Source organism: Nansenia antarctica, assembly GCF_963989245.1.
Source record: "Nansenia antarctica genome assembly, chromosome: 7".
Classification (NCBI taxonomy): domain Eukaryota; kingdom Metazoa; phylum Chordata; class Actinopteri; order Argentiniformes; family Microstomatidae; genus Nansenia; species Nansenia antarctica.
The window spans coordinates 5,377,938-5,400,771 of record NC_137677.1 but is presented as its reverse complement, the minus strand read 5'-3'; the positions used below and the strand labels follow the sequence as shown (position 1 = coordinate 5,400,771).

At 49.3% G+C, this 22,834-nt stretch overlaps 1 protein-coding gene across 1 annotated transcript in view; it reads left to right on the top strand.

The window, feature by feature from the left end:
- Positions 1 to 7,458: 7,458 nt before the first annotated feature.
- Positions 7,459 to 22,834, top strand: part of hapln4 (hyaluronan and proteoglycan link protein 4) — a gene marked incomplete at both ends in the record, with an annotated part of 18,168 nt that continues 2,792 nt past the window's right edge. The window contains 5 exon segments of the mRNA XM_080536025.1: positions 7,459 to 7,620; positions 7,674 to 7,796; positions 9,577 to 9,688; positions 20,724 to 21,086; positions 21,769 to 22,071. Coding sequence (XP_080392151.1) covers positions 7,459 to 7,620; positions 7,674 to 7,796; positions 9,577 to 9,688; positions 20,724 to 21,086; positions 21,769 to 22,071 — 1,063 coding nt within the window.

Here is a 22,834-nt window from a genome sequence, read left to right as displayed (position 1 = left end):
TGTTGTTGTTGCTGAGATTGTAAAATCCATAAATTCATGTCCACAGAGAGTTCTCACTCACAAAAAAATGTCATGATTGGCATTTACCCCCCTCTCACAAATGCAAAATAATATTCTGTTTACCTGATTAAGTCATAGTGAAACAGGGTTAATGGCTGGTACTGTACAGATGCTGCAAGGCAAATATGGGTGACATTGAATGTGATGCATAATGACTGTTTATTTATGTTTCTCTTCTGTGCCAAATGCATTCAGATAACCTAACTCGACCCCACCCCCTACCCCCCCTTTCCACCTGTCCTTCTGTGAGTGATGTCATAGTAGTGTTGTCAGAGTTCTATTCTCTGTGCGGGACATGTCCCGTAAACCTTGTCTTTCTCTGCGATTGTTCTGATATAAAAAAAAATACAAAACCAAACCCCAGCTGGACTTGTGTGTTCTGAGAGTCCGACACTCAAAAGGGAATGACAAAAGATACATGACTGTTTGGTGTTGTCTCCACGCCATATCCATCTTACGTCTTAATTTGTTTCAGTTACAATATAACTAATTTGCCTGTCGTCTATAGATTCACCAGTCTGTCAGTGTGAACTCAAACATGAAGTATTGCAAATGGCCTGCACTACACCATCATTTGCATACGCCCACACAGTGGGTGATAAATAAAAAAGGTAGCATTGTCAAAACATGGTGATAATGTTGTATAAAACAGCTCTGAATGACACTCTCTTCACCTCCGTCTCCATCCCCCTTAATAACTGAGTGGCCCTCATCACCTTGTGTAGACAGACAGACACAAACACACATACACACACACATACACACGCACACACACACACACACACACACACTCTAATGGCAATTAATTCTCCCTCAGCAGCTATTTCATGCTGATGTGTTTGCAATGAGGAACGGTCTGCTTGTACATGCTAACAGTGCACTCTCTGTGTGTGACATACCTTCTAAATCAAATCTGCCCTCTCACAACAACTCTGTCCATGATGGAAGCATCCATAACAACTCGTGACGTTAGAATTATAAGGTTCTATCTCCATTTTTGTCAAAATTGAGTTTTTTACATAATCTGATCCATTAGGTGTCCATTAATGCCTGTGTGGTGTTATTTTAAAAATGTTGACATTTTTGAGTTAGTAATTCATAAAATACAAAGGTTCCATCTCACAAAACATTAATGGAATGTAAAAACGTTGACGCTCAATATCTCTGAACTGCCCTAAACGGAGATAGAACCTTATCATTCTAAGCTCACGAACTCTCTCCATGATGAGAGCGTCCACAACAACTCTATCCATGATGGGAGCGTCCACAACAACTCTATCCATGATGGAAGCCGCTGGGGAGATCTACAGATGTCTGGCTCAGCTGTGCTGCCTGCAGATCCCCCAGAGACGTGCGGTCTGTCTTTCCTTTGCTCAGTGATTCAGAGGATGAACACTGCTACAAAGCAATTCACTTTTCGCTGGCAGGCCAGAGTGAGACTGTATTGAGTTGGGTGTGAGGGGCAAAGGGTAACAATCAGACGATAGAAATGAATTCCATTGAAGTCATCTTCATAGACTCATACACTCACTGAGTGCACTAGACTGGACGGGCACCACTAGTGTACTGAGAATAACCTTTTGGGAACTAACAAGAGTCAGTGGCCTCTCTCCTTACCTTATCTTCAGTTAGAATTATAAGGTTCTATCCATTAGGTGTTTATTAATGCCTGTGTGGTGTTATTTTCTAAAATGTTGAAATGTTTTAGTTAGTAATTAATAAAATACAAAGCTTCCATCTCACAAAACATAATGGAATGTAAAAACGTTTATCTCTGAACTACCCTAAACGGAGATAGAACCTTATCATTCTAAGCTCACGCTGTTAGTCACAGTGTTTCCCTATAGTGTGAATTTAACAATTATGCCTAATGAAATATCAAAATACCTCTGCATAAATCACTGTATAACTTACACAGACTATGGTAACGGGTGTTTTCAATAGTCTGCATAATCAGGCATGATTTTAATATAGTAGAAGACACGTTTGCAATTAATTATTCTATCCTTTTATAGTTTTCTTATTCTTATTCTTATTTATTTTTTTACTTTGTTTATTGGATTTTTCGAGAGCATACAATTATGAAGATAGCATTTATAAAAAATAAACAGGTACATATACTCTCTATAGAAAAGGCTTTATACAAAAGTGATATGACAAATGACATAATACTAAACAACAGGCAAAACTAAAATAACACAGACATAAATAAAGAACAAACAACAACAACAACAATAACACAAAAACAAACAAACCCATCAGTCAGGTGATCTATTAGACACTAGTAGTCAGTATAATAGTACCCACACCACAATAAGCATTGCAACCCCAGGAGTTACCGCATTCTGGAATGAGTGGGAAATGTCTCCTCTGAATAAATTGGAAGAATGGAATATCACAATTTCCCAAATTCATTGGAGGAGCCACTTAAAGAAAGTCTATTTTTTTGGGTCTAATTTTAGGAAATAAAGGATGTCTCTTATCCAGTGGGTGTGAGAGGGAGATACAGTTGATTTCCAATTGGTGAGGATTTATCTTCTGGCCAGTCGGGTGACAAAAGCTAACATATCTTTTTTGGAAGAAGGGAGGGATGGCAACGAGGGGCAGAGAGAGCACAAAGAGTGCACTGAGAGAATTTGATTTGGTTCTATTTTTCCCCAATAGCCTAATCTCTGAGGGGGTATTCAAGATTTCTGTCCAAATATTATGTAAGGATGGGCACAGCCAATATGAGGTTCGCAGGAGATTGTTGACATCTATCACAGGCTGGTGACACACCATCATAAATCTTAAACAACCGATCCTTAGTGTGTACCAATTTACATGAAATGAGACCATGCCTTGCACAAATAGAAGACATGGGTAGACGCTTTAGATTCAGAACCTCCTCACCCCCAAATCCTACTCCCAAAGGGTCTTTATTGAATCCAATGACTCTGGATGTGAAAGATTAATTTGGTCATCATATGAAGCTGAAAGTTTGGGAATGGTGTCAGGAAACCACTGAATCATTAGGTAAGTTTAGGAAACATAGGGAATGTATTGTGGACGAATAAGCTACATATCTGTAAATATATTTGAAAAAAAGTGTTGCCTGGGAAGTGATAAATTGTCAGAGCTGCTGAAAATATATATTTTTATAGTGACTGACTGCCCTAGAAATAAGTATCTGCAATATCCTCCAACGGCCACTAGGGGTTCAAAACTCTCGGTTTGACTCTGTAGCTATAGTCATAATAACTAGTATCATAGTAACACAAATAAAAGCCTATTGTGTGTTATGCATGACAGTTTGCTCATTTGTATCTCATTTTGTTGTGTTTTCTGTCAAAGTTTGCTCTAATATAATTATTAATAAGGATTTTGATTAGCCTAAATATGAATTATCGATCTGCTGGCAAAAGAAAAGTTAATATAGGAATTAATTGACACAAGAAGATTGTCAATCATGATAACTGAAACATAACGGATGCATTGTAGATAATTGTAAATATCAGTGGTCACATATTTACAATTATCTGCAATGCATCAGTTATGTTTCAGTTATCATGACTGTGTCAATTCCTATATGTGACGGTCTCAAAGGGAACCCAAGCGCAGACACAGACACAGACAGGTTAAGGTAAAATAAAGTATGATTTATTTAAGGGGGTTGGCAGAGAATGGTCGTAGGGCAAGCGGGGGTCAGGCCGGGAGGTCAGGCAGGCAAGAGGGCAGGTAGGACAGGCAGGCAGGAGGGCAGGTAGGGCAGGCAGGTAGGAGGGGGGCAGGTAGGGCAGGCAGGCAAGAGGGCAGGTAGGGCAGGCAGGCAGGTAGGGCAGGTAGGGCAGACAGGCAGGCAGGAGGGCAGGTAGGGCAGGCAGGCAGGCGGGAAGGTAGCAGGAGTCCGGTAGGGGTACTGGGGGGTAAAGGCAAAACAGGGGTAAGTAGGAGGCAGGTACAGCAGAGGCGCCCCGTCCATAGAGGCAACCAAGGCAATTGCTTGGGGCCACCAAACAAAAAGGGCCTTTTTGTCAAACTAAAACTGTCCTTGGATTAATGTATTTTCAATGGAAATCATGGCATTCAGCGTTCAGTCGCTCTGAGTCTGCTCGCGCTGCGCTCGCGCTGCGCATACATTCATCCAAGGACAGTTTTAGTTTGACAAGCTAAACAATATGAGGGTAGTTAAGAGTTTAACTACTTTTCATTGTGAAATAGCTAGTTTGGTAAAGTATCCCCTGCAATTACGGCGTTATTATATGATCTATAACACCACGGACATCCATATCTATCCGTAACCACTATTGGCAGTATCCACGCCGCTGCCCCAAAACCCCCCTAGTGGGGCCCCGCCCCCTTCTAGCTTGAAATTGACTTCTAGCCCCGCCCCCTTCTAGCTGCCTCTCAACTGTCAGCAGCAATCATGAATCGATCGCACATTTCTGGTCACCAAAAAAGAAAAAAGAAACGAGAAGACAATGAAAAACGACACCAGGATAGTGGTAAGTGGATAGAAGCTGCAGAGTGCAAAAATGTAAATAAGATGCAGAGTGCAAAATAAGTAAGATGTCTTAGGCAGGCAGACAGACAGACAGACAGACAAGCAGGCAGGCAAGCAGGCAGGCAGACAGACAGACCCAGTGGAGTCATGTAAAATGTAAATAAGAACACCAGCGGTTTCAGAATATACTTGTTTATTGATTTATTTATTTGTTGTTCTTGCTCTGTTTGATATGACAAATTAATGTTGCTGTTTCAGAATGTGAAAACACCAGCAGTTTCAGAATGTAAGTGTTACGGTCAGATAGGGAACCCAAGCGCAGACACAGACAGAGACAGGTTAAAGTAAAATAAAGTATGATTTATTTTAGGGAGTAGGCAGAGAATGGTCGTAGGGCAAGAGGGGGTCAGGCAGGGGGGCGTAGTCAGCAGGCAGGCAGGGGGTATAGGCAGGAGGGGTTGTCGGCAGGCAGGGGGGTTAGGCAGGAGGGGGTAGTCGGCAGGCAGGCAGGGGCTTAGGCAGGAAGAGTAGTCGTTAGGCAGGCAGGGGTCATGCCGGTAGGGCAGGCAGGCAAGAGGGCAGGTAGGACAGGCAGGCAGGAGGGCAGGTAGGGCAGGCAGGTAGGAGGAGGGCAGGTAGGGCAGGCAGGCAGATGAGTGGAGATTTTCAGATTTTTGTTGGCGAACCAGCTGGCGCCTCGCCACAAGATCCCTGCTGAGGTCCTTCAACCTACAGTGTAGTTCTTGCCAGATCCGGCTGAGGGACTTTTGGGAGACCCTTACAGTCTCTGGCATCATATCCTTCAAATACGTAAGGAACGACATGACGTCCATCACGTACTGTCGAACCGTAGTGACAAAGCCCTTCGACTGGAGCACGCCAACCCATCTAAGACAAATACATATTATTTATTTATTTATTTATTATTTTTAGGTTAGCAGGGACACACACATATGGGCAATTTGGTAAGTCCAATCCACCTAGCATGCATGTCTTTGAACTGTGGGAGGAAACAAATGCAGGTAACAGCCCATACAAATGGCAAACATGTTTTTCTCTTATGTTTACTCACTCCCGAGCCAGTCTTGTGTCACTGAGGTGACTCATTGAAACGGGCAGGATCCCCCCTTTAGCCATATGCTCCACAAACGCCCTTATGTGGGTCTTTTTTTGCGCAGCATTTTCCTTCTGCTTCTTTGAAGGATTTAGCCCTGTGACGTGACTTTGATATTCATTTAGAATTTTTACTGAAGACAGAAAAGTTCAGATCAGTCAGTCAGAATAACCTAAACTAGAATTTAAGTCTATAAATAAATAAAAAAAAATAAAAAAACAACAACCACAACCGTCAGCAACCACACTAATAATGGCATTATAATTACACTTACTGTAACCAGGAACACTGGCTTGGTTCATTTTGGGGACCCTTGTATTTTTCTGGCGGGTCCGTTCGGCCAGTGTTGGCCTCAGGGAGGAGACTTCTTCCTGAAGAGCGACCAGGCTCCTCTTCAGTACCTGATTCTCCACCCAAATTGGCCTGCACTGTGGGCACTGTGGGCATCCTCTTATGGGGCCAGGGGTTGAGGGTCCGGGGGTTGAGGGTCTGGGGGTTGAGGGGCCGCGGGGGTTGAGGGGGCCTGCTTGCTTCTTGAGGAGAGCACCATCCGGCCCCTCCTCAATCTCCCTCTCTGCCCCTGCTTCACCCTCTGGCCCCTCCTCATCCAGCCCCTCCTCACGCTCTGCCGCCAGGTCACGGCGCACCTCTGCCTCAGCCCCTGCCTCACGCTCTGCCGCCAGGTCACGGCACACCTCTGCCTCAGGGGATGATGTGGTGGGTGAGGTTGAGGGGCGAGGGTACCTCTCGGATGACCTCCGGGCCGCCTCAACCACTGCCTCCTCATCGATGGTGTCAAGGTCACTGACCATTGGCGGGGTTGGATTTGTGATCCTCAGGATGGCCAGCTCCTTTAAAATATAGAGGTCCTCACAGTTTTTTGTTGAAGCTATTTAAATCAGGACAAAAACACATGGTAAGTGCACTTCACACTTGCTCACCCGCAAAGTCATATCATTAAGGTCAATGGAGAAGTCAGTGGGCTGGTGGTAACCGGTTTTATCTTTGAGACGTGGAAGGTGGGATGGATTCGCATGGAGCGGGGCAACCAGAGGCGAACAGCAGAGCGGGTGATAATTCTGCTGATGGGGAAGGGTCCGATGTACCTGGGGGCTAGCTTGCGAGACTCTACTTTGAGGGGTAGGTCTCGGGTGGAGAGCCAGACCTTCTGTCCCACCTGGTAGCGGGGGGCAGGGACACGATGGCGGTCAGCTTGGCGTTTATACCTGGCCACAGAGCGGACCAGGGTAGTCCGTGCCTTCCTCCAGGTCTGGCGACAACGGCGAATGAAGTGTTGGGCCGAGGGCACCCCGACCTCTACCTCCTGGTCAGGAAAGAGAGGGGGTTGGTATCCGAGGGCACACTGGAAGGGTGAGAGGAGCGTGGAGGAGTTGGGAAGGGAATTGTGGGCATACTCCACCCAGGGTAATTGTTGACTCCAGGTAGTAGGATTGGAGGAGGACAGGCAGCGCAGGGCGGTCTCCAGGTCTTGGTTGGCCCGCTCTGACTCTCCATTGGACTGGGGGTGGAAGCCCGATGACAGGCTGAGGGTGGATCCAATGAGGGCACAGAACGCCTTCCAAAACTGTGAGGTGAATTGTGGACCCCGGTCCGATACGATGTCTGATGGTAGTCCGTGGATGCGGAAGACGTGCAGGACCATCAGCTGAGCCGTCTCCTTTGCCGAGGGCAAGCCAGGCAGCGGAATAAAATGAGCAGCCTTGGAAAAGCGATCTACCACCGTCAGGATGGTGGTATTTCCCTCGGACGGTGGTAGTCCGGTGACGAAATTCATCGATATATGGGACCAGGGGCGACGGGGGACCGGCAGGGGCTGAAGGAGACCAGCGGGAGGCCGGTGCAGGTTCTTGTTCTGGGCGCAGACGGGGCAGGCCGAGACGAACTCCCGGGTATCCCCCCCCCCATCGTTGGCCACCAGAAGTGTTGCCGTAGGAAAGCCAAGGTGCGGTTTACCCCCGGGTGGCAGGTCAGGCGATTGCTGTGGCCCCACTGTAGGACCTGGGAGCGGACAGCGTCAGGGACGAACAGGCGGTTCTCTGGGCCGTTGCCAGGATCAGCCTGGTCAAGCTGTGCACGGCGCACCAGAGACTGGATCTCCCAAGTAACCGCTGCGACATGGCAAGTGGGTAGGGCAGGTAGGGCAGGCAGGCAGGGGGCAGGTAGGGCAGGCAGGAGGGCAGGTAGGGCAGGTAGGGCAGGCAGGCAGGAGGGCAGGTAGCAGGAGTCCGGTAGGGGTACTGGGGGGTAAAGGCAAAACAGGGGTAAGTAGGAGGCAGGTACAGGCAGGGTAGTAATTAGGTAGGGGAGCTGGAAGCGTACCATACGGTAAACTGAAGCTACGATCTGGCAGAGTAGTGAAGGCTGGACCGGGTCTTTATACAGGGCTAACGATGAGACAATGAAGAACAGCCGGACAGCTGCACACCTGAAGCCACTCCTGCCAATTAGAGGGAGAGAGAGAGAGAGAGAGAGAGAGGGAGAGAGGGAAAGAGAGAGAGAGAGAGGCACTGCCCACGACCTAGAGGTAGAGGGCGTGACACTATATTAACTTTTCTTTTGCCAGCAGATCGATATCACTTATTTTCGCTTATTGTTTTTGGAAAAAATCCCTTATTTTGAATGAATGAATGAATGAATGAATGAATGAAAGCTTTATTTCGAACATGTGTAAAAAGAAATAGTTATAACAAGAAAAAACAAAACAAAAACAAGAAAAAACAAAACAAAACAAAAAACACCATTTACTTAACATGTCCGAACATTTTCAAATCCCAATGTTGACAGGTATGGACCACTGTGGATTGTGCACGCTCCGATCGATTCTGATCATGAATCGCGCTGAGGTCTGAACCACTGATCTATTGCACAATTGCATTGAGTGGTAACTAACTACTGTATAGATCATCAGTGGTCGGGACCGGTCCAACTACGAGCGACTCCGTCAGCACTTCCCCTGCATTGCCAGAACCCAACAGCGGCAACTGCGGGAGAGAGAGAGAGGATGAGTCAAACACTGCACCATATCACTGTCATTAGCCCAGCTGGACCACACGGCACACAGCATACCTAACTCTGACAGTTATTCTTGACACGATCATGGTAAGTCAAGTCCTATGTGGTCGAATGGTTTGGCTCTGCGCGTCATGCGCTGTTTTCTTTTTTATAGACTGCATGGAATATTACAATGCAGTACCGACTTAACCTTGGAGACGTTTGACTGCAGGAGACCATCTTAGGAGCTATATTGTGCAATGTGCATTTGTGCATGTTCTTTTTGTGCAATGTGCATGTTCACTGTAGGTTAATTCTAATGTTCATTCTAAGTCATACGAATCCGCTACCTAAGGGGGCTGTATGTGTGTGTCATTGTACTGCAGAATACCTTTACCCATCCTACGATGTGAATAAAAAACTGTACGGAGGCAACACGAATAACCTACAATGCTATTGTATAATTGTATATTGTTGTCTATAGCCTACTACATTTAATTATCAACAACAATGATATAGCTCAGACTACCAAACCAAACATCTTGTTGAACATGATGTGATATCACTCCTGAGGATTTTTTTTTTTTTAGTAGCTCCTCGCCCCTCCCCATGGGACTAACACACTGCCAAGTGATGTAACCTTTTTGGCCAACTGTTCTCACAACTGTTCTCACTATTGGGAAATGGTACACCCACCACCGCACTATTCCCCCCCATGACAGACATTTGTGATTTGTGGGCTGGCCCATGACAGTTATGAGGGGATCTCTATGGGGGTGCCCATGTTTGTCTTTATGCTTATGGGGGGGGGGGGGGGGCTGGTTTATTATGGGTGGTGCCCAGCAGCACCCCAGACAGCGCTGTATGTACCCCTACCCCCTCTGATGTGTCCCTGTCTCCCCTGCAGCTCTCCACTCAGCTCCTGTCCCTGGGCACGGCCCTCCTGGCCCTCACCCTCTCTGTGACCGCCCTCCCAGCTGACACGGACAAGGGAAGCAGGAGAGTAGTGCACGTCCTCGGTAAGCTCTGTCTGTCTGTCTGCTTGTCTGTTATCTGTCTGTCTGCCTGCCTGTCTACCTGTCTACCTGTCTTTCTGACTGTCTGTCTATCTTCCTTCCTGCCTGCCTGCCCGCCTGTCTGTCTACCTGTCTATCTGCCTGTTTGTCTGTCTGTCTGTCTGCCTGTCTATCTGCCTGCTTGTCTGCCTGTCTATCTACCTGTCTGTCTGTCTGCCTGTCTGTCTGCCTGTCTATCTACCTGTTTGTCTGTCTGTCTGTCTGCCTGCCTGCCTGTCTATCTACCTGTTTGTCTGTCTGTCTGTCTGCCTGCCTGCCTGTCTGGCTGTTTGTCTGTCTGTCTGCCTGCCTGTCTACCTGTCTACCTGTCTTTCTGACTGTCTGTCTGTCTATCTTCCTTCCTGCCTGCCTGCCCGCCTGTCTGTCTACCTGTCTATCTGCCTGTTTGTCTGTCTGTCTGTCTGCCTGTCTATCTGCCTGCTTGTCTGTCTGTCTGCCTGTCTATCTACCTGTCTGTCTGTCTGCCTGTCTGTCTGCCTGTCTATCTACCTGTTTGTCTGTCTGTCTGTCTGCCTGCCTGCCTGTCTATCTACCTGTTTGTTTGTCTGTCTGTCTGTCTGTCTGTCTGCCTGCCTGCCTGTGTGCCTGTCTATCTGCCTGTTTGTCTGTCTGCCTGCCTACCTACCTACCTGTTTGTCTGTCTGTCTGTCTGTCTGCCTGCCTGTCTGCCTGTCTATCTACCTGTTTGTCTGTCTGTCTGTCTGCCTGCCTGTCTATCTACCTGTTTGTCTGTCTGTCTGTCTGCCTGTCTATCTGCCTGTTTGTCTGTCTGCCTGCCTACCTACCTACCTGTCTGCCTGTCTGTTTGTCTACCTATCTATCTGCCTGTTTGTCTATCTGCCTGTTTGTCTGTCTGTCTGTCTGTGTCTGTCTACCTGTTTGTCTGTCTGTTTGTCCGTCTGCCTGCATCCCCAACCCACGCAGATTACATCACTGCAATGACATCATGTGTTTTTGCTTTATTCCACGGGACTATAAAAGAGCAGCTGTCTTGTTGTTTTCCGACACTAGCGAGACTCCAAGTCTTATCTGTCCTCCAGGAATATGTCCAAGTCTTACATTGAATTTCTATTATGCAAGTTAGGTATCAGTCAAGATTATCATTCAAATGTTCCTCAAACCCATCTGGTTCATTGTCAAGCAGATGCTTGCGATTCTCAACAGCCTCTCTTCTATCTGCAATTGACGAAAAAACAAACAAGTGACAATCAGTCCCTGAACATTCTAGAATAGAATATTGAATTCTACCTTAATTTCAGACAATGTCACGTCTGGCCCTTGAAGAGCCTTCCAACAATATTGAATTCATGTTTGTATGTGTAGTGCCCTCCGTACATAATGGGACAGTGAAGCAATTTCTATGAGGTTTAAGTATAGATTGTCAACTTTCATTTGAGGGTATTTGTGTACATATTGGTATCACCGTTTAGAAATTACAGCACGTTTTGAATTCATGTTTGTATGTGTAGTGCCCTCCGTACATAATGGGACAGTGAAGCAATTTCTATGAGGTTAAAGTATAGATTGTCAACTTTCATTTGAGGGTATTTGTGTACATATTGGGGTCACCATTTAGAAATGACAGCACAGTTTTATACATAGTTCCCCAATGTCAGGGCACCAAAGGTAATGGGACAGATTCCTATAATGTCCAAATTAAGCACTCATGTTTAGTATTTGGGCGACAATCCTTTGCATGCAATAACTGCCTGAAGTTCATGCATGCGTTGTCCACCACATACTGTTCGTTTCCCGCTGGGACCATGTATACTGAAACATGTATGCACTCACTGCAATGGAAGTCGCTTTGGATAAAAGCATTAGCTAAATTGCATATATTATTATTAAATATTTGTTACGTTTCTAATTAAGTTCACTAAGTACAAGTGTGTGGGTTGTGTGGGCAAGTAAGGAGATGGACCGTAAGTAAAATATAGCTTCTCTTTACTGAGAAAAAGGTGCGCAGGTTCAAACTTCACAAATGACAAACAGCAAAACATAAAGTGGAGCAGTAAGGCTCAGCAAGGTTTGTAACTACTAACTTCAAAACTGAAATAATAATATATAACAAGATGTTTCTCTACTCTTCCGAATACATTCTGCTGCTGTTGTCAGCAGTAACATCATCAATGAAGATGTTAGACAATTCTAGCGGCAGCTACGTATATAGCATGCCCAAACCATAACAACCCCTCCACTATTTTTCACAGATGAGGTGGAATGATGTAAAAGAAAAATCTATCTAAATATCTGTGTTATCTATCCAAAATACCATTTCACAGAACTCTGCAGGACTTTTTAGGTGTTTTTTGCAAACTGTATTGTGACCATCCGTTTTGAGGAGAATGAATGGTTACACCTTGTAGTGAAGGCTCTGTCGTTCGTCTAATAACAAATTCTGTGGATGTTAGTCTCTGAGACATTCACGCATCACTCCTAGGAGTGTTGCTGATCTGTGGGACAGTTCTTTTGGGAGTTTTCTTAATGATGGTGAGCGTTCTTCAGACTGTTTGAGATTGCTGAACTCACCGGTGAATTCTTTCGTTTTAATGATGTTACAAACTGTTGTCTTTGGGGAGAAGGCATCTTATCTATCTTTTTTTTCAGCCTCATAACAGCTTCCTTGACTTTCATTGATGTCTCTTTGGTCGTCATGTTGACAGACACCAATAGCAGACTCTCAAAGGCAAACACAAAGCCTGGAATCAATACTAGACATTGAGAGCTCTCGCATGCCTGCACAAGTTATATAACAGAACACACCTGACCACTGGCGGACTCAGGGGGGGGGGCAGGGAGGGCGACCGACCCTCCTGGTGCCTCCACGGTTGAAAAACGTCTCGCTTAAGTGCCCTTTTGAGTGTCAAAAATGACCTTTTGAGTGTCAAAAATGCCCTTTTGAGTGGCGAAGATGAGAGGACGTGCCCTATTGGTGCCCCTCCAATGGTCTAAACTTGACCATGTGCACTGATGGGGTCCCATGTTGTGCAGTAGGTGCCCTTTTTTTCTTTTCGCCCCTGACCTTCAAACAGCCTGAGTCCGCCACTGCACCTGACTAACCAGAAACAACCGTCAAGCCAAATACTAAACATGAACGCATAATCTGGACATTATATGAATCTGTCCCATTACTTTTGGTGCCCTGAAATAAGGGGACTATTTATTTTAAAAAAATGTGTCAAACCAATGTACACAAATACCATCAAAGAAAAGCACATCTCTACTTTAACCTCATAGTAATCGTTTGATTTAAAATCCAAACTTTTGGAGTGGAGAGCCAAAAGAAGAAAACATGCTTCTCTGCCCAAATACTTGTAATGCATAGTGCACTATATTCATTGAACACTTAACAGAGGTTGGTGACAAACATCTCAGAAAGCAGGATCTCCAACCGACAGTTATAATGGCAGGCTGTCACTGATAATTGTAGGCTTCTTGATCGGTTCACAAAAGTTCTCTTACAAGTCTTTTAGAGGGGCTCTTAGAATCTCCCCAGACAGCGTCAGTGTTGTCGTTGTTGTTGTTGTTGTTGTTGTTGAAACCCAGAGAGCCTAAAAAAACGCAGAGAGACACGGTCCTCTTGCAGTTTTCTTTCCCGACCTTCCCTGAGGCAATCTGATCGAACTTCATTGGATAGGTCAAGCCTTCCACTGCATTGCTTTCACCAATCAGCTCCTGTCAGATAAGTGATTTCTTCAAGGAAGGAAGGGGATGGAGAGTGTTCAGGTGGCCTCAAAACCAATCGACAAACAAGATGTCTTCTCCTGAATGATGCAATCGTGATATGTGTCACGATGTGATAATGATGTGAGAACAAGTTTGCATCAGTGTCATATTCAGTTTGTCACCCACGCGCACACACACACACACACACACACACACACACACACACACACACACACACACACACACACACACACACACACACACACACAGACACACATGGAGAGAAGATAGCAGACATGACCTTTGTGAGCCTCGCTGCCCTCCAATTAGACTTTTAGGACTTAAATGTCATCGATTGACCTTACAGCGTACATTACACATTGTAGCAGTGGTTTCCACACGTTTCTTAGTTGCATACTCTATCCTAACATGACACACTAGTTACTCTACATCACCAGCCATCATAGCCAGCGCCCTGCCCATTAGTCACGCTATGTCACGGTCTGTTCTATATCGTGGAGCTCCGCCCCATAGGGGAGCTCTGCTCCTATTGGTTTACCCGCTACCTAAAGTAGCCAATGACTGAATTTTTCAATGCCTGCGCCCGCCTGGGGTGCTATATAAAGGGGTGTACTTCGCTACCTCATTCTCCCAAAAAGTTCAGCACGGGTTTATATCTGAAGACTGAGAAGGACGACTACTAAGACTGGAGGACCCGCCAGACTTTTCCCTTCAAGATGGATCGTCCGCCGCCTATGGAGAAGTTCCTCCGGGACGCCTGCCGCTGCGACTTCCAAGCAGAGGAGGACGCCTTTCAGCGGAGGAGACTTTTCCCTTCAGCGATGGATCGTTCGCCGCCGACCACGAAGAAGTTCCTCCGGGACACCTGCCGCTGCGATTTTCTAGCAGCGGAGGACAAGCAAGAACGGCGTTCTGGGCAGGCACCTCCCCAAGTAGGGATGGTCCCGCCCGCTCAGCCGGCCCTGACATCACGCCGCCCTCACCCAGCTGAGTGGTCGGTGCCGGTGTCAGAATCAGAAAGCTCTGATGAGAGCGAGCGGCAGGTAGAGCACGTGCTCCCCGCCCTCGCCCCCCCATCACTCCGCCACGACTTCCAGGGCCTCCTGGAAGCTGCGGCAGGCGTGTTGGCAATTCCCCGTCCCGCCTCCCCTCCCCCAACGGAGTCCTTCTGGGAGAAGGACCTGTTTTACGGGAAAAGGGCGAAGCGACAGGACCAACCTCCTAACGCTGTCCTCCCGGGCTTAGATAAGTTCGTGGAGGACAAGTGGGGAGAACCACTCACAGGCAGGGCGCCGGTGAAGGCGTTCTTGCCCTTTACCAGAGTGGAGGGGCTCGCGGAGGGGATGACCAACGGCTCCCCGCCGCTCGAACCAGCGCTAGCCGCCTACTTGGTACCGGGGTCCAGCACCTGGTCGGTGCCTAACAAACCTATGCCGCCCAACCAGCGTGACAGGTTTAACGCCACCCTGGTAGACAAGAGCTACGCTCTCGGTGCGCAGGCGGCGGCAGCGGCGAATAACATCGCCGTGTTTAACGCCGCCATTGCGAAAATCACCACAGACCGACCCTACGGTTTGTCTGCAGCGGAGACGGTGCTTCTGAGCAAGCTCAGTGCCGCGACGATGTACCTGGCCCAGGGCGTCGCGGTTTGTGGGGGTCGCCTGATGGCAAACGCGGTGGTGCAGCAGCGACAGATGTGGCTGTCTCTCACCACCATGACCGGGGCGGACCGGATGGCCCTACTGAATGCTCCAATAGAGAGACAAGGGCTATTCGGTCCCGCCATGGACACCTTGACGGTGCGCCTGGCCGCGATGGAGGAGGCTAAGAGGCACCTTGCCAGCCACCTCCCCCTCCAGCGACCCTCCACCTCTTCTTCTTCCGCCGTGGTGACGACTAGACCGTCAACGGCTGCGAAACGGAGGTTTCGGTGTGATGCGGCACTGGCTCCACCTCTACAGACGGAGCCATGCCCCACTCGGCATCCCCAGCCCCCGCCGCTGACCACTGGGAGGGCCCACTACGGCCCCCCACGGCAACGTGGCCCGGTTTCACTGGCGGAGGGGTCGGTAATGACCCCACCACCGGTTTCCTCTTCATGGCTGCTACCTCATAAAGAGGTAAAAGAAGGAAAATCCCCACCTTACTTTTTCAGTAAAGATGATTTTCCCATGTTATCTACCGGAGCGGAGACCCGCCTGCCTTGTCGGAGCGTGGTCCAATCGCTACCGGTTAGAAACGAAGCGGAGACTGGCCCAGCGTACCAGCGTGTGGCCAGCTCTCTGCCTAACAGACTTACCCCTATCACGACACAAACAGGGTTAAACACCCCTGTCTGTAGCCGTATAGAGGGATCGTTATTTACATCAATAACCCCTCCATGTCTATCAGGATCTGGCCCAGCTCATGAGCGTGCGGACGGTCCTTTGATTATCAGACATAATAAACCTGCGTCAATAAAGGGCATTGTTACACATAGCAAACACTCTTTACAGACGGCAGCCCATCCCTTTCGAAATGACCCCACCTTGGGCTGTGCCACCTCCTCGGTGTGCAGCGGCGGCTGGGGTCATACAGAAATTCAAGCTTTTTCTGTCGACTGCACCACAACAGACGGCCCAGCCGCTGTCGTTGCGTTATGCAGAATGGCTAGAAGGGGCAGGTATTCTGTCGGGCTGGCTGGACAGGACATTGAGGAGGGGATATGCACTACAGTTCATTCAGCCTCCTCCGCCCTTCAGGGGCGTGAGAGAGACTGTTTTGTCCTGCCCGATAAAAACACGTGCGCTCCAGGAGGAGATTACGAATCTCCTAACAAAGGGCGCAGTGACAATGGTTCCGAGGGACCAGTGGGACGTGGGGTGGTACTCCCCGTATTTCCTTGTCCCAAAGAAATCCGGAGGCATGAGACCCATACTAGATTTAAGGGTCCTCAACGAGAGAGTGGCGAAACGCCCCTTTCGTATGTTGACGACGAGGCGCCTTCTGTCTTGTATACAGAAAGGCGACTACGGAATCAGCATAGACCTGAGGGACGCGTATTTTCATGTGCCAATCACAGAGAGGCACAGGAAATTTCTACGTTTTGCCTTCCAAGGGAAGGTTTACGAGTACACGCGCCTGCCCTTCGGGTACGCGCTTGCTCCTCGAACTTTCTCCAAATGCGTGCAGACAGCACTCGAACCACTGAGGCGAAACGGGATACGCATATTAGCTTATCTCGACGACCTACTGGTCTTGGCCCAATGCCCAAATCGAGCCATTCGGGACGCAACCTCACTGGTGCAGCACCTCACTCAGCTGGGGTTAGCTGTCAACTGGACAAAGAGTGCTCCGTGGCCAGCTCAACAGTTTCCCTATCTAGGCATTCAGTTGGATACTGCCAAGATGAGGGCCAGTTTATCGGCACCACGGAGAGCGACACTGACGTCAGCTCTCCGGGTGTGTCGAGTGACAAATACAATCACCGCTCTGTCAATGATGTCCTTACTAGGAATGATGTCTGCGGCCCATGTAGTGGTCCCCTTAGGCCTATTACACATGCGCAGACTGCAGAGGTGGTTCGCACGACTGCGACTGGATCCAGTGAGACACCGTCGCAAATTGATTGTAATACCGAGATCGGTCAAGACCGACCTGAGCTACTGGAGAGACCCGCGCGTCATCGCGCGCGGAGTCGCCATGGGCAGACCGGCATCCCACTACCCAGTCTTCACGGACGCGTCGTTGACTGGGTGGGGAGGAGTGTGTCAGGCAGGTTCGGTGGCAGGAAGATGGGGACCGTTAGAGACGCGTCACATCAACCTGCTGGAACTCGAGGCGGTGAAGTTAACGCTACTTCACTTTGCCCCAGTGTTAAAGGATCTGGACGTGTTAGTCAGATCCGACAACAGGACAACAGTAGCATACATCAATCGTCAAGGGGGAGTACGCTCAGCGTCACTTCATCGCCTAGCGACAGATATATGGCTGTGGGCTGTCACACACCTGAGTTCGCTAAAAGCTCTCCACATTCCAGGTCTGCTCAACGAAGGAGCAGATCTGTTATCACGGGGAGGCCCGAGGGACGACGACTGGAGGTTAGCACCCTCCATTGTGTCTCTGATTTGGGCACGGTTCGGGCAAGCAGAAGTGGATCTGTTTGCGTCCCGGACGAATGCGCAGTGTCGCCTTTGGTTCTCCCTGCGCGAACAGGACAACCCGCCATTGGGAGTCGATGCATTCGCACACCACCCATGGCCGAGGGTCCTGTTATACGCGTTCCCACCCCTGACATCTATCCTCCCACTGTTGGCACGAGTGAGGTCAGAGAGGCTAGAGTTAATTCTTGTAGCCCCGGACCGTCCCGGAGCCCCGTGGTTTCCGGAACTGATGGAGATGTTGGTAGAGGGCCCATGGCCCATACCTCATCGACAAGATGCACTCTCTCAGGCCAGAGGCTTGGTGAGGGGGCCGCCGATGATGGGGGGCCCCCTCATGGCCTGGTTACTGAGAGGGATTTGTTAGAACGCAGGGGTCTGACAGACGCGGTCATTCAGACCATTCAGAGTGCGCGCGCGCAATCCACTGCAAAGGGATATGCGGCGCGCTGGCGAGTGTTTACACAGTGGTGTGAGGGACAGGACGTTGACCCAGTCTGCTGTCGGGTCGAAACGTTCTTGTGCTTCTTACAGTCGCTGTTTGACAAGGGATTGGCGGCGGGAACTATTAAAGTTTACGCGGCTGCCATCTCAGCTTGTCATGAGGGTTTTGCGACAACGACACTGTTCAGTCATTCGCTGGTTAAGCGTTTTTTGACTGGAGTGTGTAGGCTTAGACGGCCTCTTAGGACTCTAATGCCAAAATGGGACCTGTCGATTGTGCTAGAGGCGCTGTGCGTGCCCCCATTCGAACCCATTGACACTGTGTCGTTGCGTTTATTGTCTCTCAAGACGAGTCTACTCCTCGCCTTGACTACGGCTAAGCGAGTGAGTGATTTATGTGCTCTCTCGACACGGGCAGATTGTTTGATCATATCTGATGACGAAACAAAAGCTGTGTTACGCCCTAACCCGGCTTTTATCCCTAAGGTTAATCGTGGGTTTAGGGTTCAGAGCTGTGCTCTGAGCGCCTTTTTTCCTCCTCCTCACGACGGAGAGAGGGAGAGGCGTTTACATTGTCTATGTCCGGTGCGCGCGTTGGCACAATATGTGAAGCGCACGGCAGGACTGAGATCTTCTCCCCAGCTTCTGATCTGCTACGGCGGACAGAAAGCCGGGGCACCACTCTCGAAGCAGAGGCTGTCCCATTGGATTTGCGAGGCTATTAGCCTCGCATACGAATCGAAGGGGCAGCCCGTGCCGACTGGCATTCGGGCTCATTCCACCAGGGGCATGGCCACATCAGTGGCCATTCTCAGGGGAGTGGGAGTGGAGGAGATATGTGAGGCGGCGTCTTGGTCGTCGCCATCACCTTTTGTACGGTATTACTTGAAAGATATTTCTTCCTCATCCTTTTCTCATTCTGTCCTCAGTTTTGCTGATGACTGATGTAGTGGGGAAGGCACTTGGATTACCCTGGTCATGGGGATTCTATTCAAGTGCTGTCAGGATAAATACGGATGTGCCTGGGGAGGGGACCCTCCTCTAGGACATGTTCCGTTAGATCAACAACCCTACGTGCTCACGTATGGGTTAGATCAGTGATATTTCTTCCGCATCCTTTTCTCATTCTGTCCTCAGTTTTGCTGATGACTGATGTAGTGGGGAAAGCACTTGGATCACCCTGGTTGGGGATTCTATTCAAGTGCTGTCAGGATGATTACGGATGTGCCTGGGGAGGGGACCCTCCTCCAGGACATGTTCCGTTAGATCTACAACCCTACGTGCTCACGTAAGGGTTAGGTCAGTGATATTCGTCCTCAATCCTTTCTCATTCTGTCCTCAGTTTTGCTGATGACTGATGTTGTGGAAGGGCACTTGGATTACCCTGGTCATGGGGATTCTATTCAAGTGCTGTCAGGATGAATACGGATGTGCCTGGGGAGGGGACCCTCCTCCAGGACATGTCTGTTAGATCAACAACCCAACGTAAGGGTTAGGTAAGTGATATTTCTTCCTCATCCTTTTCTCACTCTGTCCTCAGTTTGCTGAGGACTGAGGTAGTGGGGATGGCACTTGGATTACCCTGGTTGGGGATGCTATTCAAGTGCTGTCAGGATGATTACGGATGTGCCTGGGGAGGGGACCCTCCTCCAGGACATGTTCCGTTAGATCTACAACCCTGCGTGCTCACGTAAGGGCTAGATCAGTGGAGCAGACTCGTGTGGGTTGGGCCAACTTTTTAAGGTTGTCTTGAACCAACATCAGTGGTCAGCTCCGGGTGCCGCTGAGATTGTTTTACGGATTAATAGTCTCAGTGGGGGTACATTTGGCCTCGTTCGCTCCGCCTAAACCAATAGGAGCAGAGCTCCCCTATGGGGCGGAGCTCCACGATATAGAACGATAGTTATGGAGATAGACTCCAGTTCTATGAGTGGAGCGGAGCCCCATAGGGCTGCTGGCCCACTTCGACTCGTTCAAACCCGGCTGTTTTTGTATGTTTGGGAGAATGAGGTAGCGAAGTACACCCCTTTATATAGCACCCCAGGCGGGCGCAGGCATTGAAAAATTCAGTCATTGGCTACTTTAGGTAGCGGGTAAACCAATAGGAGCAGAGCTCCCCTATGGGGCTCCGCTCCACTCATAGAACTGGAGTCTATCTCCATAACTATCGTACCCTCGCCTATGTCCTGTCTGTGTAGAGGCAGTGTTGTAGTCGAGTCCCTAAATCTCGAGTCCGAGTCGAGTCCGAGTCCCCAGTGTTGAAGTCTGAGTCGAGTCACGAGTCACCAAAGAAGGGAATGCTCGAGTCCGAGTCAAGTCTGAGTCCTCCATGCTCGAGCCCGAGTCGAGTCCTGGACTCGAGTACTACAACACTGTCTGTACCCTCGCCTCTATCCTGTCTGTGTAGAGGATGATACGGTCTGTACCCTTCGTGACGTTAGAATTATAAGGTTCTATCTCCATTTTTGTCAAAATTTAGTTTTTTTTACATAATCTGATCCATTAGGTGTTTATTAATGCCTGTGTGGTGTTATTTTTAAAATGTTGACATTTTTGAGTTAGTAATTCCTAAAATACAAAGGTTCCATCTCACAAAACATAATGGAATGTAAAAACTTTGACGCTCAGTATCTCTGAACTACCCTAAACGGAGATCCTAGAACCTTATCATTCTAACCTCACGCCTCGCCTCTCTCCTGTCTGTGCAGAGGACGATACGGGCGCCGTGATCGTGCAGACGGCGCCGGGTAAGGTGATCACCCACCGCGGAGGCTCCATCACGCTGCCGTGCCGATACCACCACGAGCCCGAGAGCTCCGACGCCAACCGCATCCGCATCAAGTGGACCAAGGTGACGGACGCGCTGCAGTTCGAGGACGTGTTCGTGGCGTTGGGGAAGCAGCAGCGGGTCTACGGGACGTACCGCGGACGCGTGTCTCTGGAGCAGCAGGGGCCGGGCGACGCCTCGGTGGTCATACACAACGTCACGCTGGAGGACTACGGACGCTACGAGTGCGAGGTCACCAACGACATGGAGGACGACACCGGGTTTGTCAACCTCGACCTGGAAGGTGAGGGGTTCAGGGTCAAGGGGTCAGAAGACCCCATCGATAGATATGAAAAGAGCGCAGTCACAGGTGGAACAGTTGTTCAGTCCCCAACACAGCTTTTCTAACATGATACATCAGCATAATTAACACGCTTCAGCAGTCAGTTAACATATTTAACACATTTAAGTACAAAGTAGGTATGAGTCACAGCAGGGTATGGAATGATTGCCACAACTTAGTGAACAATATCTTTTTTTTACTAGGCCTGTGTCAAAATAGTATTGTCTCTTTCTTTCAATAATAACAATCTTTAGGTGCACTTGATTTGGACATTTTAGGTGCCCTTGATTTGGACATTTTAGGTGCACTTGATTTGGAAATTTTGGGTGCCCTTGATTTTGACATTTAGGTGCACTTGATTTGGACATTTTAGGTGCACTTGATTTAGGACACTTTAGGTGCACTTGATTTGGACACTTTAGGTGCCCTTGATTTGGACATTTTAGGTGCCCTTGATTTGGACATTTTAGGTGCACTTGATTTGGACTTTTTAGGTGCACTTGATTTGGACATTTTAGGTGCCCTTGATTTGGGACACTTTAGGTGCCCTTGATTTGGACATTTTAGGTGCCCTTGATTTGGGACACTTTAGGCGCCCTTGATTGTGATTCCCATGCCCCCCGTTTCCACCCCCGTCCCTCAGGTGTGGTGTTCCCCTACTACCCCCGGGTGGGGCGCTACAAGCTCAACTTCCACCAGGCGGAGGACGTGTGTAAGGAGCAGGACGCCATCCTGGCCTCCCACGCCCAGCTCCACAAGGCCTGGCTGGAGGGGCTGGACTGGTGCAACGCCGGCTGGCTGGACGACGGCTCCGTGCAGTACCCCATCTCACACCCCCGGGACCAGTGCGGCCGCAAGGACACCCCGGCGGGGGTCCGCAACTACGGCTACAGGCACAAGGAGGACGAGCGCTACGACGCCTTCTGCTTCACCTCCAACCTCAACGGTGAGCGTGGTGGAGGGGGTGGGGGTGGTGGAGGGGGTGGGGGTGGTGGAGGGAGTGGGGGTGAGTGTGGTGGGGGGTGTGGGGGTGTGGAGTGGGGGTGGTGGAGGGAGTGGGGGTGAGTGTGGTGGAGGGAGTGGGGGTGAGTGTGGTGGGGGGAGTGGGGGGTGTGGAGTGGGGGTGGTGGAGGGAGTGGGGGTGAGTGTGGTGGGGGGAGTGGGGGGTGTGGAGTGGGGGTGGTGGAGGGAGTGGGGGTGAGTGTGGTGGAGGGAGTGGGGGTGGGGGGGTGGGGGCTGCATCTCTCTCGCAAAAAATCACCTCCTCTTCTAATTTTCAACCCTTGATCTTTAGCGATTTATTTTTATTTTAAGTAGATACGATGTGTATTTTTAGACCATATCGCTTCCTCCTATCCAGAGTTGTCAGATCTGTGCAGAACAGATGAAGGGTAGGAGAGGAGAGGAGAGGAGAGGAGAGGAGAGGAGAGGAGAGGAGAGGAGAGGAGAGGAGAGGAGAGGAGAGGAGAGGAGAGGAGAGGAGAGGAGAGGAGAGGAGAGGAGAGGAGAGGAGAGGAGAGGAGAGGAGAGGAGAGGAGAGGAGAGGAGAGGAGAGGAGAGGAGAGGAGAGGAGAGGAGAGGAGAGGAGAGGAGGAGAGGAGAGGAGAGGAGAGGAGAGGAGAGGAGAGGAGAGGAGAGGAGAGGAGAGGAGAGGAGAGGAGAGGAGAGGAGAGGAGAGGAGAGGAGAGGAGAGGAGAGGAGAGGAGAGG